The 13,577-nt window shown below is 36.6% G+C and overlaps 1 protein-coding gene across 3 annotated transcripts in view; it reads left to right on the top strand.

The window, feature by feature from the left end:
• The window catches only part of CYCH;1 (cyclin H;1), a 76,564-nt gene that overhangs the window by 40,145 nt on the left and 22,842 nt on the right, over positions 1 to 13,577 (top strand). For 2 of the 3 annotated variants that reach the window (XM_089809422.1, XM_089809423.1), the window contains exons 6-8: positions 10,349 to 10,469; positions 10,588 to 10,656; positions 11,246 to 11,287. In XM_089809422.1, the coding sequence (XP_089665548.1) occupies positions 10,349 to 10,469; positions 10,588 to 10,656; positions 11,246 to 11,287 (232 nt within the window). The remainder of the gene's footprint in view (positions 1 to 10,348; positions 10,470 to 10,587; positions 10,657 to 11,245; positions 11,288 to 13,577) is intronic. The other variant, XM_089809424.1, reaches the window with a different exon arrangement.

Consider the following 13,577-nt stretch of genomic DNA (forward strand, 5'->3'; position numbering starts at 1 on the left):
ACATCATCATTTCATCTTATTTTTGATATACATTTATATAACTAAAAAATACGAAAACCTCATGAGAAGCGATTATACTCAAACACTATTTTATTGACAACCTGATTCAAAGGCTCCGCCGGGAAAGAACTAGAAGAAAACCCAGCGTCGTTGCCATTACAACAAAGGTTTTAAATACAATTTACACAAGATTTCAATTCCGAAATTTCAATAATCAAATTTAGATTTCCTTCATGGCCCTTAACAAGGGACCCATTTCATTTCCTGTAATACATTGCTGAGGTCGTGGAGGGAACGGAAATTGACCAGGTGACAAACAAACATAACAAGGAACCAAATCAGACATTCATATCCATACTAGGTTTTCACAACAGGATTCAACATTGAATCAAAACTAGGGAAAGGTGGATTTTTCCAACAGGAGATGTCAGACACAACACCAAAATAGGTGCCCAATCGGGGCTATAACTCAAGAACTTCCGTTCTTCCATTCTTACATGCCAAAACTCATACGTGGTTTGTGTTGACAGGTAGGGGCCCACAACACCCTACCCTCTCTCCCTCTTCTTGTCCTGATAAGAGACTATACATTGTTGGAGTCCAACTGAATACCTTTCCCGAAATTGGCCACTTCTGCCCTATCCAAGGGTGAGTAATGCCAAAACACCCATACAAGAAAACTTAGAAATTCAAGCAAAACATGAAGGAAAAACATTCAAGAAAACATGTGTTTCAATACTTCCCAAGCATACCCAACATACATACAAGCATAACAATGAACGACACAATAACATAAGCATGAACCAAGCATGAAACAACATGAGCAACATGAACAACATGAACAAAGGAGATGAAGGACTCCTACCTTCACAAGAGGTTATGGTAAACTGAACAAATTGAGAAGAGCTTTTTTTTCTTTGCCTTCAATCTTCCAAAACTTCTCTCTAAAAGTAGAGATTGGGTAACAACCAAAAATTCTCAAAAATGCCTCTAAATAAGATCCAAACTCAACCACCGAAAAAGGGCAATAACTTCCCCCACTTGCCTAAAAATCTAGAGGTTTCTTACCCAACCAAACCTAAGGTTAACCTCTAAGTGGAGTTGAGGTTATTCAACCCATGGTAACAACTTTCAATTTTCGCACTAAGGCAAAAATAGGCTTTTTGAGTGACCATAAAAGTCAACAAAAGGGGCTAGGGGGGTGGAAAATGCCCCCAACCCATACCCATACCCTTTGGGTATTAAGATTTCATGATTTAAGGCCTTAGGAATTGATTTGGGACCAATCAAATGCTAGGAATTTTTAAGACTATCTAACAACTCCAAAAAGCAGATTAAGCATTAATCCGGATTAGGGGTAACTAAACTCGATTAAAAATAGATTAACGAAAAGGGAACTAACTTAGTCCAAGGTCCAAAGGTTACACAGTTAACCCTAACTAGCATTGTTGAAATGCATAAACAATTCACGAGTGTCAAGTGACACTATAAGAACATGGTTACGAAACATTAACATTTATTGATTACGGAAAGATACATTCATACATCTCACAATACAATAAAGATACGAACAATGGGGTTTCCACAAATGGCACATAGGGATCAGTTCTGTTCCTCCGTCGGGTTTCTCGGCTAAAATATCCTGCACACTCATTGCACACATCAGTAGCCCCATAAAATCACATGCACATATGTATATACGTATCAGGGAATCACATAAATTAAAACATACATCTTTCAATAAATCAGTGTTTCTCTCATCCTACTCATATTCTTAATCATTAAAATTTCATAATCAAAGTGTTAATTTTGCATTCACTTACTTCAATACACATGTTCATAAAGCGTTAAACGACGAAACAAATATTTGAGAGTAAACATCACGCAACATGAAATAACATAACATAATATGTTCAGTGTATCTGATAGTGTCTCGACGTATCGAGTCATAAGTATCAAAATAATAAGGTATCAACTATGCTACGAAGGGTCGGGGCGAGGCCTCACAATTATTATATCGAATTTATAGAATATCTGGTTGAGGGTTTGAGGAGTTCTGAGAATTCTGAAATTGGTGTTTGCAAATTATGCCGAGGCATATAATTTGCATTTCTCTCCTACTGTAATTCTTGTGTCTAAGGAGAATTCGTCATTGGTTCTAGCTTTTGAAATTGGTGAAGGGATTGATAGAGATTATTTACAATTCTGAAACTTTCTAGAGATACGATTTCATGCAATTAATAATCAGTGGGCTCTAGCATGTCATGTGGGGTTCTGAAGTTTGAAATTGGCATTAAGGAATTTGGACTTCACCTTTCCAGCACTAATGAAATTGCAGATCAAGGGGTATGAACCATTATTGCAGACCTGCATTATCATTAATAGGCCTGCATTTTCCTACTTCCAGCCGTGGCTCACACTTATTCACCATGTTTTCATATTAGTGGCTGTGGACACCTTGTTTGGGGTTGGTTCAATATTAAAAGAGGAGTAAGATTTTTTGAAAGGGTCTGCAGTTGGCAATTTGTGTGAATATGATCATCCACTGAGCCTGTGATTTGAAGAATCTTGCACCCTCTACATGGTGAATGGTGAATTAATTCAGGTTCACAATTGCTATTGTTATTGTATGCCATTAATAAATTAGATTAATCTTTGTTTAATTTGTTGTGATAGAAGTTTGCATCTGTTTCCGGCTATTTCTTTGAAAGTATTCAATTTGCAAATCATATATGCCAAAACTCAAAAAAGAAGTTCATTCCAAATACCATAAATACAGTATTGACCAGCTATGTGCCAAATGTTTGACAAAATGCTAAACATCTGATTTGTGAGGAGGAATTGGTGAAAATATAGTGAAAATTGGAATTGCTCATGTTATAACCAGACAGGGTTATTACAAGTCCGTGCATTGCACTCCTGAACCAAAGGAAATCAAAGGCAAAAGTAAGCCTATGGAAAAGCAAGGTATTGTCTCTCTCCCCGCACTTAATGGATTAAAGTGCAAGCCTTTGTTCTAGATTCCCAAGTAAAGAGGGTAGTTCTCAGTATACCCAAGTAAAAAGGACTCCGAAAGGAAATAATCTCGCTACTACAGGAGAGTGAATTTTATGGTGGTCGGATTTATGAGCTATCATATGGGTGGAATATGTTTCAAATAGCTGTTGATCTGCCTAATTTATGACAAATCTGATCGTTATGGCTGTTAATTATGAGTTACTTCATTCGTGTGGCGCCAACGATCCAATTTCCAAATCTATATGATCGGACTTTTGCTGAACAAGGTCTCTCATTCTGCAATGACTATTTAGTTGAAACAATTGCTTTCTCTCTATGAAGTTATAAGTTAATGGTAGTTAGAGTTGTTGGTTTTGATCGTTTAATTGGATTAGAGAGTGAGCTAAAGAACTTTTTTGATACTTCTTTCAAGTTTTACGATCTTGGTAATTTGTATAGAAGATTAAACACCGAGCCCCTCCCTCCAATCACACAGAAGTTGAAGGAAAGTGGTTTAGTTGAAGCTGCTGGTTTTCCCATGGCTGTGCATGCACTAGAATTGGTGAAGGAATTCATTGAAAGGTATAACCGGGAAACCAAGCAAATCTTGTCAGTCAACAGAGAATTGATGCAGTCTGCATTCAGAATTTCAGTGGAGCAGTACTGGGACATAGACTTTTATTCTTTTGCATCAATGTTCAATGAGAAGAAGACTTTGAGAAGAGAGGACATGTAGAGAACTTGGTTCCAGACTCCTCGTTCCAAAAAGAGTAAAATGCCGAGGAGTCTTGTTGGAACCAATCCGAAGAGGGAAATTGTGGATATCTTAGCCCTGTTGCTAAGATTAAATGGTAAAGAAGAAGTCCTAGATTTCATTGAGCATCACTTCTATGTAGTTTAGGTTGTTTGTGCTAATGAACTACAAGTTGATTTCTGTTTTTTCTATCCATTTAAAAAGTTGATTTCATCTTAAAATAAATTGCTCTTTGTTGTGCAAAGCTTTCTAGTCATTTTCCCCACTTACATGCTTCCAGATCTACATCTTTTTGCATTGAAATAGCAATCAATGGATCCATCTCATAAAGATGTACTCATCCTTTGGGACTTTCATATAACAGTTGCTGACATGCTTTCCATATTAGGAAAAACCATTCCATCGAAAGGCAAAGAGAAGAAAAAGATGAAGTACCGATATAGCAGTTATCATAACTCCAATCCTCCTTTGCAAGTTACCTTATACTAGGATGAAGTTCGAGATACCAAACTTGCTCATCTTAATATGGAAGATTTCTTGTGAAGGGTTGAAACTGCTACGATTGGTGACATGGCTTATATCAAACAAAGTTACATACACATGTTTCAACTTTCCTTCTTGTTGCCTTGGAATCAGAATTTGTGTTAGCATGTGCCAGTAACTTTGATTATGGTTCTAGAACAATCTGAGATGAAGATGAGAATACCACCATGAGTCTTGATCGTAATACCCTAGACAAGATTTTGAAAGGTAGGAGTGGAAATTTCTTTATGAAATCCACTTAGGATTGGTTGGTACTCCCTTGGTACAGTTTTAAAGGAAAAGAACATAGAGTTTGAGCTCGAGCGGATCACTCTAAAGAAGTTCATGACAAGGAGTTGCTTTGACTAGAGGGGCCTGAACAACAAGATGAAGAGGCCAATTAACCATCAAGCATAGAGTTGACTTCAACCTTGCAGAGATCCCTGATGGGTTTGAAGATGTTGGAGATGTTCTCAATTTAGATTATGTGAAGCATCGTGTGGAGAGCTTACCTATCTTGCCACCTTCATGGTCATTGAAGAAAAACATGTCCATCTGGGACCAATTTCAATCTATCCTTGCAAATCACATATGTAGTTGAAAAGGAGAGGCCTCAAGTGCATTAATTTCAAACCAAGTAAAGGCTTTGATTTTGTGGTGTAGTTTGGTTGAGATTCAAGATCATAGGCAAGGGTAGGGATGACACTTAATTTAGCATCATAGCGTTCAGTCCTATCAATTCCAAAACTCACCATCAAAGGGAGCAAGGCCTTTGAAATCAGGCTTCCAGACCTTGGAAGGATTCACATTGGGTCTAATGATGATGAGATGCATGAGGAGGCTATTCTTGAGGAACTTGTTCCCGAGGTGCTTCATTCTGTAGATACATTTGTCATGATAACACTCGAGAAGCCCACATTGTTGTCAGATGAGTCTCTTGACTCTCAGCTAGATAGAGACGTGGATTATTTCTCCACAGTGCATGTTTCTCTAGTAGATCCTCTTGAGATTACACCGGCTCTACCTGTATCCTTGGTTGCTCCTGCATTTACATCAGAGTACAAATATGGCAGTTTTGAGAATGTGTTTGATACATATTCTACTTTCTTTTCTATGTCTATTCCACTCTTGACTTTTCTGGATGCTACTGCCCAGTTTGAGCAATTCATGGTTCAAGTTACATGCAACAATCCGAGGCTAGTAGCAATTCAGATTTAGACTCCTCCTATTGTGACTATAGTTGCATGGGTAGAAACAATTACTGCATTAGCAATCATGTCAACAACTAGTTCATCTTCCGTCTCCTTCCACCCATGGTTAAGCTCTATAACATAGAAGAAAAAGAAGGAAGAAATTCCACCTAAGGATTTTGATAGACCTAAGGCAAAGATTGTTTCTAGGATCATGGTTGATGAAAATGAGGTCCAATATGCTGAGGTAGTTAAGCCTTTGGTCGGTAAATCCACTGAGGAGATGCAAGCAATTGACTACAACTTCACCACGGTTGAACTTGGTAAGCAAAGACGACTAGGTTGTTAGTAGGATGCACAAGATGCAATTGCTTTTCTCATGTAGAAAACTGATATGCTGTGGGAGAAGAAGAATTGGTTGAAAGAAGAAAATGCATGTCTCAATGAGACCATTGAAGAGATGAACAACTCTTCTCAAAGAGTTAATCCTATTTCTGCATCTTTTCTTGGGCACACTAAGCAGATGGAGGGGAAGGTCAAGGCAATTGATGATTGGTGCAGCCGCATAGAATCACAAGGTGTGTAAGTGATTCAAAGTACTCACAAGGTATCAAGGCATGAAAGTGAGATGATGGACAAGTTGAATCACTTGAGCTTTCCATTTAGTTTCTCGAAGACTTTGAGCCTCAAGAAAAGAAATTGTTATAGTCGCATAGTGGCTGCAAATTACTAAGAGTTAAAGTCTTTGCGCATTAATTTGAAGTATTTTATTGAAATGTTTAAAGATAATTGGTAAGAGACTTTGTGGCTTGCTAATTATTCTAGTTGAATCATAGATTCAAACTAATTGCAAGAAACCTTGGGTTTTTGTGAAAGATCTCAAAAGGATCCTTTCATTGAACTTCTATAAATTTTAATTAAAATAATAGATTTTCCTGTGCCTTCCTTTTGATCTTAGAGAATTGGATAGAAGTTGCAGAAGGATTGTTTCTTTTGTTGTATTTTCCAAATATAAGTAAAACAATAATTAACAACAGCAGCAAATAATATAATATTCAGTCAACCAGAATAGCGACAAATCGTACTAGGAAAGATATGTAATCAGTATGCCAGCAAAGGTGTTTACAAACAAGGAATGAAGACACCAGTTGCAAGAATGGACCAGCAGCGCACCAAAAGGGTAGAGATGGCTTATGTAAGCCAACCAACAAATCACATGCAAACTGAAAGGCAGCCGTATGACTGCTATAGTCATGCCAAGGCAGCAAGAAGATCCCAACGTGCCAAACAAGATCCTCAAGGTGCAATGCACAAGCACCCCCAAACGTTGAACTTAACAATCTTTGTCAACTGCTGAAACAATATTGTAGAATATTGCTGAAACCGTCTATTGGGGTTTGCGTCCCAATAGCCAGGCTCTAGGGTTTGCATCCTGCTCCTCAGAGAAAAATTGCAAATACCAAGAATGAAGATGTAAAAGATAATGAAAGAATGAGCCAACATCTCCTTTTATCTCCCTCTCAAAGCCAATTGAACCCTAAAGGGAGAATATGCCTTTACCTTTATTATAAAATGACATCTTTTCAATTAAAAGGCCTTTATGTATAGGAAAAACACCTCTTTCCTCAAATCATAACTCTAAGTACTCGAAGGTCTTCAAATGATGAAAATAAGTTATAATAATTCAAGACCTTTCCAATGAGCTATAACACACAGGCCTGCTTGACCAGATGAAGCCAAAATTCCCTTATTACTCCAATTAGCTATATACATAGCTTTATTTTAATTTATTTAAATGCAAACTTAGGAAATAAATATTTCCTTTTATTCAACTGGAAAGCCAAACCAACCAAATAATCAATGAACGGGTCCTGTCACTTGCCTGTGACTAATAGGAAATATTAAAAATATTTTCTTTTATTCAACTGGAAAGCCAAACCAATTAAATAATCAGTGAACGGGTCCTGTCACCTGCCTGTGACTGATGCTAGGCAATGTGAGCCAACTGGTAGTCCCATCCCAAAAAACTAGGGATGCTTGTAGAAACTAGGGAATATTACCTGTCACCCTGAAAATAAAACCATATACTAGTCCCGAGGAGCCTCATCTAATCACTGCCAGAACCTCCTAAATTTAAGGAAAATCCCTAAAATTAAGGAACTGCCTTGAGTGGCTCTCAAACTCGATTGTAGAACCAACTCTGGTCACTGAGTATCCAGTATGAGTCTCTATCCACCACTGCTAGCCTACGAGACGCCAATAATAGGCCAACTCTCATGACTCTGCTAGTTAGACTAGAGAGGGGACATGACATTTTGTTGTCATTTCACCAACATATTAAACTGTTGTCTTAGGGGTTTCTTATGCCAACTACCGAGCTACCAGTATAATCATAATCATGGCATCACTCCTTTTGTAATTTCAATTAAAATCCTATTAAAGCCACCTACAATAAGAAGGCAGCCTCCCCAATTGCTGAGAGGAGAGAGAAATCTCACGTCATATTGCCTAAAATCACATTTTTGTAAGTTGTAGTTCTGGTGACTTATAAAACTTTTAGCCAGTAGTACTTAAATAAAAAAAATAGACTAATAAACCTGCAAAAATTAAAAATCATTTTTTAAATGATCAAAAAACCCTAATCAAGTTTAGGGCTTAAAACCAGATTCCAAAAATAACAACAAACCTATAAACAAAAACCTGATATTTTTTGAATTAAAGTCTGAACAAAAAAATTTGAAAGTCAGAAAAAAACCCTGAAAAATAGCAGTAGAAAAAATCATGGGCCTAGTTTGTCTTGCAGAAAATATCGATGCAGAAATCGTGGACTTGGAAAATAGTTTTCTTGTAGGAAATGTTGATGTGGAAATCACGGACTTAGAAAACAGCAATTTGTCTTAGAGACTGGTGATGCGGAAATTGTGGACTTTGAAAAATCAAATACTGGCAGGCAGGAGTGGTCATGTGGCAGAAGAAAACAAAAAAGTTTGGCTTATCTAAAAATCATGTTGGCTGGTCTAAAAATCATGTTGGCTGAAGCAAATGCGGGCCTCATGTTTGACCAGGGGAGGCTGTTGATAACCGCCAAAAAATGCTGAGGGAAGGGTTAAAAAAAACGTGCGGGCCTTTTTTGTGTGCAATTCTAGAAAAATGCAGGATTGTTCTAGAAAAGTCCAGGAAAGGTCTGGAAAAAAATCGGATGTGGGCCAGAAAATTAGGATTTCCAAAGCTACGGAAATGAAATATGTTGTCCGAAAAATACCTTGGAATTTTAATTTCTACCAACCCACAAAAATTTGGAATCTTAAATGGTTTGATGTGTAGCGGCAAAATAGACCTTCTCATTTGCTGTTAAAAGACCCTAATTGAGTTTTTAGGACAAACTGCAAAATAAATGATGAAAAATAAATTGAAAATTTTACCCCACAAAAAATTATTTAAAACACCTCCACACATAATACGTTTTATTAACAATACACACTCTTAAATCTTAAATAGAGTTTATAGATGCTAATAATAGTGTAGTCTAAAAATAACTAAATTAAGAAAGAGTAAAAAGAAAGCCTAAATGACCATTAACTATGACTCTATTAGAACGAGCTAAATTTAGCAAGAACCTAGTATATCAGTCTAGAATATCCCATGTGAATATACTCTAATCTAGAATCACAGGGGACAATTTCCATTAAGTGGGATCTCTTAACTTGTCTTTTTTAAATTTGTAAGGCTATATAAAATCCTGAGTTGCTCAGTGAAGGTTTAATCTTGGTCACAGTAAACTTACAGGAATCCTTCCATGTCTACGTATTCTGTTAATTGGTACAGGCATGGGGAGATGCCATGGCATCCCCAATTTTATCAAAAAGGAAAGGATGTACTTGTTTTGTTTATAAAAGGGAGATGGAAGGGAGCAGGGGGCCCATAAAAGACAGGTGAGGCCACTGGAACACTTCCCAAGGAACACAGATGTAACATCTTCCCTACTTGAAAGCACCAATCTGAAATATTTGTTGAATATTACTTTTGGGTTGATATGATTGTTTTTAAACGTGATCATTTAAGATACAAGGATGATTGTATGCAACACAGTGTTGGATTCATTGTATGCTCAGTTGAATAGTGAATATTGCAAACTTGCATCTACAGGAGTCTTGCCTATTAATAAGTTTACAAAGCACATAGCGGGCTTAGTAGCTAATGTTGTATTTGGTACTAAAGTACTGTATTGTGTAATCATGTTTTATAACTTCTATCGATGATATGTTGTACGTATTATTTGGGTGTCTTGAGAGTTTTATTGTTGTGATCTATAAGAATAAAGAAAACACGTTCTTTAAATATGTGGCCCTTATCTGTAGAGAAATGTGTCCTCTCTTGTTCATTGGTGCATTCCCACTATTTGTATGGACTAAAAGAATTAAGGACCGTGTTTCCAATTTCCCAAACATCAAAAAAGAGACTTTTGTAGTACTTCAATTTTGTCTATGCATTCCTCACCTTTTCTGCTTCTAAATGATAGGTTTTTCTTTTTGCTAATAATCTAGTATGCTTATCCCAAAGATCTGTTACATGTTCCTGAGAGGTTAAAAGCTGAGTATGAGTGCTACAACTTTTGATCTTATAATCAGATGCCATGTTTTAATGATGTTATGATTCTATTCTTTGCCAAGCAATATAGTTTATCATTTTCTAAATCACATAGTCAAATGGTATTTTGTGAGCCAAAATTTATTTTTTGATTGATATTGCAGTGCCATAATAAAATTATACAAACAAATGGCAGGATGAAATGTATCAGGTTTTTCCGTGCATCATTAACTGATGGATTATTAAATTGGAGATTTTACGAACTATTTAAGAAGTACTGAAAAGATTGTCTCAACAGGTTAACTTGTATATACACTTCTTGCAAAGTGGAGGAGTTCCACGTTTCAGCAGAGGAGCTTGGCAAGGGCATTCAACAAGATCATCAAGTCATCTTGAGAAATGAGATGCTTGTTCTTCAGGCATGCATGTTCTTATTTGGTGTTCATTCTTCTGTTTTTTGCAGGAGCTTGTAATTCAGGTTGGTTCATATGATGATGAATTGGCATTTGTAACTTTTATGCCTTCAAATTTTTGCAGAGCCTGGGATTTGATCTCATTGTCTATTCACCATATCGCTCTATTGATGGATTTGGTGATGACATGGAGGTAATATGTTCCCTCATATTTGCTTGATTTCTTATTTTTCTTGTGAGGCCATGACTTGGAGAGCAGTTATCTACATGTTATTTTCAATTCAAACTGCCATTTAATGGTAAGGTCAGATGCATGCATAATTGCCTCTCATAGTACACGGTTATTCATCTGAATTTGGTTCCAAGCGAGTGTAAATGAGATGTCTCTGCACTAAGCCTGAGTAGCACTTCGTGTAGAGCTCACAGTGGTCCTAAGTTCCTGACAAAATCTCTGTAAAATCATTTTTGGAGTGAAGCACGTTTAGTATTGAATCTGTACCGAATAGAAGTCTGAGTTCATACATAACCTGCAGAGCTCAGCAAGACTTCCTTGATTGAGAGTGTCATTTGAATTTATTTTATTCATTGCTTTAGTGTAATCATTCTGTATTGTCAATGTATGATGAAGTTTATGTCTTATTATCTTATATCATACTCTACAACAGGAATTACAAAATGTGATATTGTTTTAATTAGACAGAGTATGGAACAACAAATAAGTGCAATGATCAATAATTTATCTCTTCTTGATCATTGGTTTTGATTTGGTGTTTGCATTGCAGAATTTTTTCCAACCTAAACAAGATTCTTTACAGAAACTGAAGGTAAGGAATCAATTCTGAGATTCAGTAACTCTATTCCGCGTATGGATTATTCTAATCATCTAATACCGAACAGATTTCATAAGTTAGATGGCTGTAGTATTAGTTTAAAATTTCATACTGCATGTTAAGTGTTGTTGAGTTTACCAAGTCCTGATTATATACATTTTTTTAACCATGCAATCAACCAACTCTATGATGACTCTTAGAATAAATAAAGGGTTACTACATGAAATGATGAACTGCCTCCACACATCTGTCTGACTTCTTGAATTCAGAAGGTGAGAAATTATGAATGTGCAGTTCAACTTGAAAGGCAATTAGTATCATGTATGGCAAGCAGTTACCCCAGTATATGTTTAGGTATAATAGGTTTGAACTGTTCAATGGCTGCAGGTATTCTTGAGGCTTGAAACAAAAGCAGCCTACATTTATTGCTAAAATATTAAAATTAAATCATGATTTTTATGATCATCTTGATCTGTATCTAAATTGTTTTCTTCATCTACTGGTTCATTCTGGTTTGGTTGTACTTAATATGTTTTTTTCACATGCTTTCTGTACTCTTTAAGATTCCCTCTAATTATGTATGTATTCAATTGAACCCCCTTTGTGGAATCTGAGATTTCTGATGACAATCTCCAACTGTACTTTGCACTTGTTGAGGTCTAAAATTTTTATTTGCATATTTGCTAAGAAGAACTGCAATGTGAGCAAGGGAACAAAATGGAAATTCTTGGTTGTTGTTTTTTAAATTTTGTCCATAGTAGATATGCTTTCGTGCCTATCTAGCTTTGTTAACTGATAGTGCAATCCTTTATGTATCAATCAATCTTAGTAAATATTGGGGTTAAGTTCATGCCAACAAATTCTGTTCTATCAGCCAGTCTAATGCCCCCATTTTTTGTTAGCATTAGAGTTCAAAGGATTAGCCTATTTCTTGACCCCCATAGGCTGATCAATTGGATAGGGGGTATCAAATGTTCGAGGCAGAGGTCCCATTCCAGTGATCAGAGATGTCTGTTATTGCTTTTTGTTTGGGTCAGATTGGCATGCTTACTGTTTATTGTCTTTTTTGGGAAATTCAGGGTTTCTATTTTTAGTAGGGTGCCTGAACAGCTTGGTGACAATGTTGAGATTTAGTATAGTTGGCTGGAGCAGTTATTTAAAGACTTACTATTTATTTGAAGTCATTGTTTTGGAGCTGCTATATCTGGCAGGGGCACCCAGGGTCATGGTATGCATAGTGATTGACTCATTCATCTGTTGGCTCAATTTGGGTGGCTTACTATTTATAGTAAGTCAGTTATGCTCAATTGCTATTTTAACACTACATTTTGACTTGGTATTGACAGATTTCATCAGTTGACAAACTGGAATGAGTTATTGGCTCATGCCCAAGGTATTAATTATTAATAAACAATCCTTTATTAATAGTCAATGGTTAAAGCTATAAAATAAAGTTTTTATTTAAGTGTGGGGCCAATTGACTTATTAAAGTGCAAATTGGTTACTTCATCTCATGCAATCAGTGGTGGTAGACAACTTGATGTGTCACCAAGTCAGAGTGATCAGCTGATGGTTGTAGGAGAATAGGCTGATTCTGCCTCATATTGTATCTACTACATAGATTCGTTTATTGAGTACTTGCTTGAGAGTCCAAAGTTATAGGAGGGACAATTTGGAGTCATTGAGGGTACTCTCATCCAAGGTTTTTGTTGGATTCAACAATTGGTGCGAGCAATTGCAGATACTCTGACTACACATAGAGATTTTGCGGTTGGATTGCAGAGAGGGTTTCTAGATGTTAATGTGTAGCTTCAGAAGAAGTGAAGTTCTCCGATATGTTAAGTATATGATATGTGATTTCATCACACACACACACACACATATTATCCCTAACATATGTTTACTAATCCCCATATGCTTAATCATATTCGATGTCTGATTACTGCTAGTTTGTTATTGGAACAATTAGTTTATTAGAAGTGCATGACCCCATAGGGCCACGACTCTACGTAGCCAATGGCCATGTATAGTCATGTCCCTGCGAGACATGCACCTCTTCTTCTCATATATTATCACCGATCGCTGGGTGAATCAGATCGTCAATAACAACAGAAATGATCTGCTATTCACCAGCGATAACACTCAAGTAAAAGTCATATCATTGCCTCACTCAAATCTGTTAAATACATATATCATTCGGACTGTGATCAGGAACATTATCAATCTACTTACTCTGTCGAGAGCACATTGATATTATTAATCAGAACCCGATTCAGTTGCATAT

Source organism: Cupressus sempervirens, chromosome 11, assembly GCF_028749045.1.
Source record: "Cupressus sempervirens isolate cs-2001-9-10 chromosome 11, ASM2874904v1, whole genome shotgun sequence".
NCBI lineage: Eukaryota > Viridiplantae > Streptophyta > Pinopsida > Cupressales > Cupressaceae > Cupressus > Cupressus sempervirens.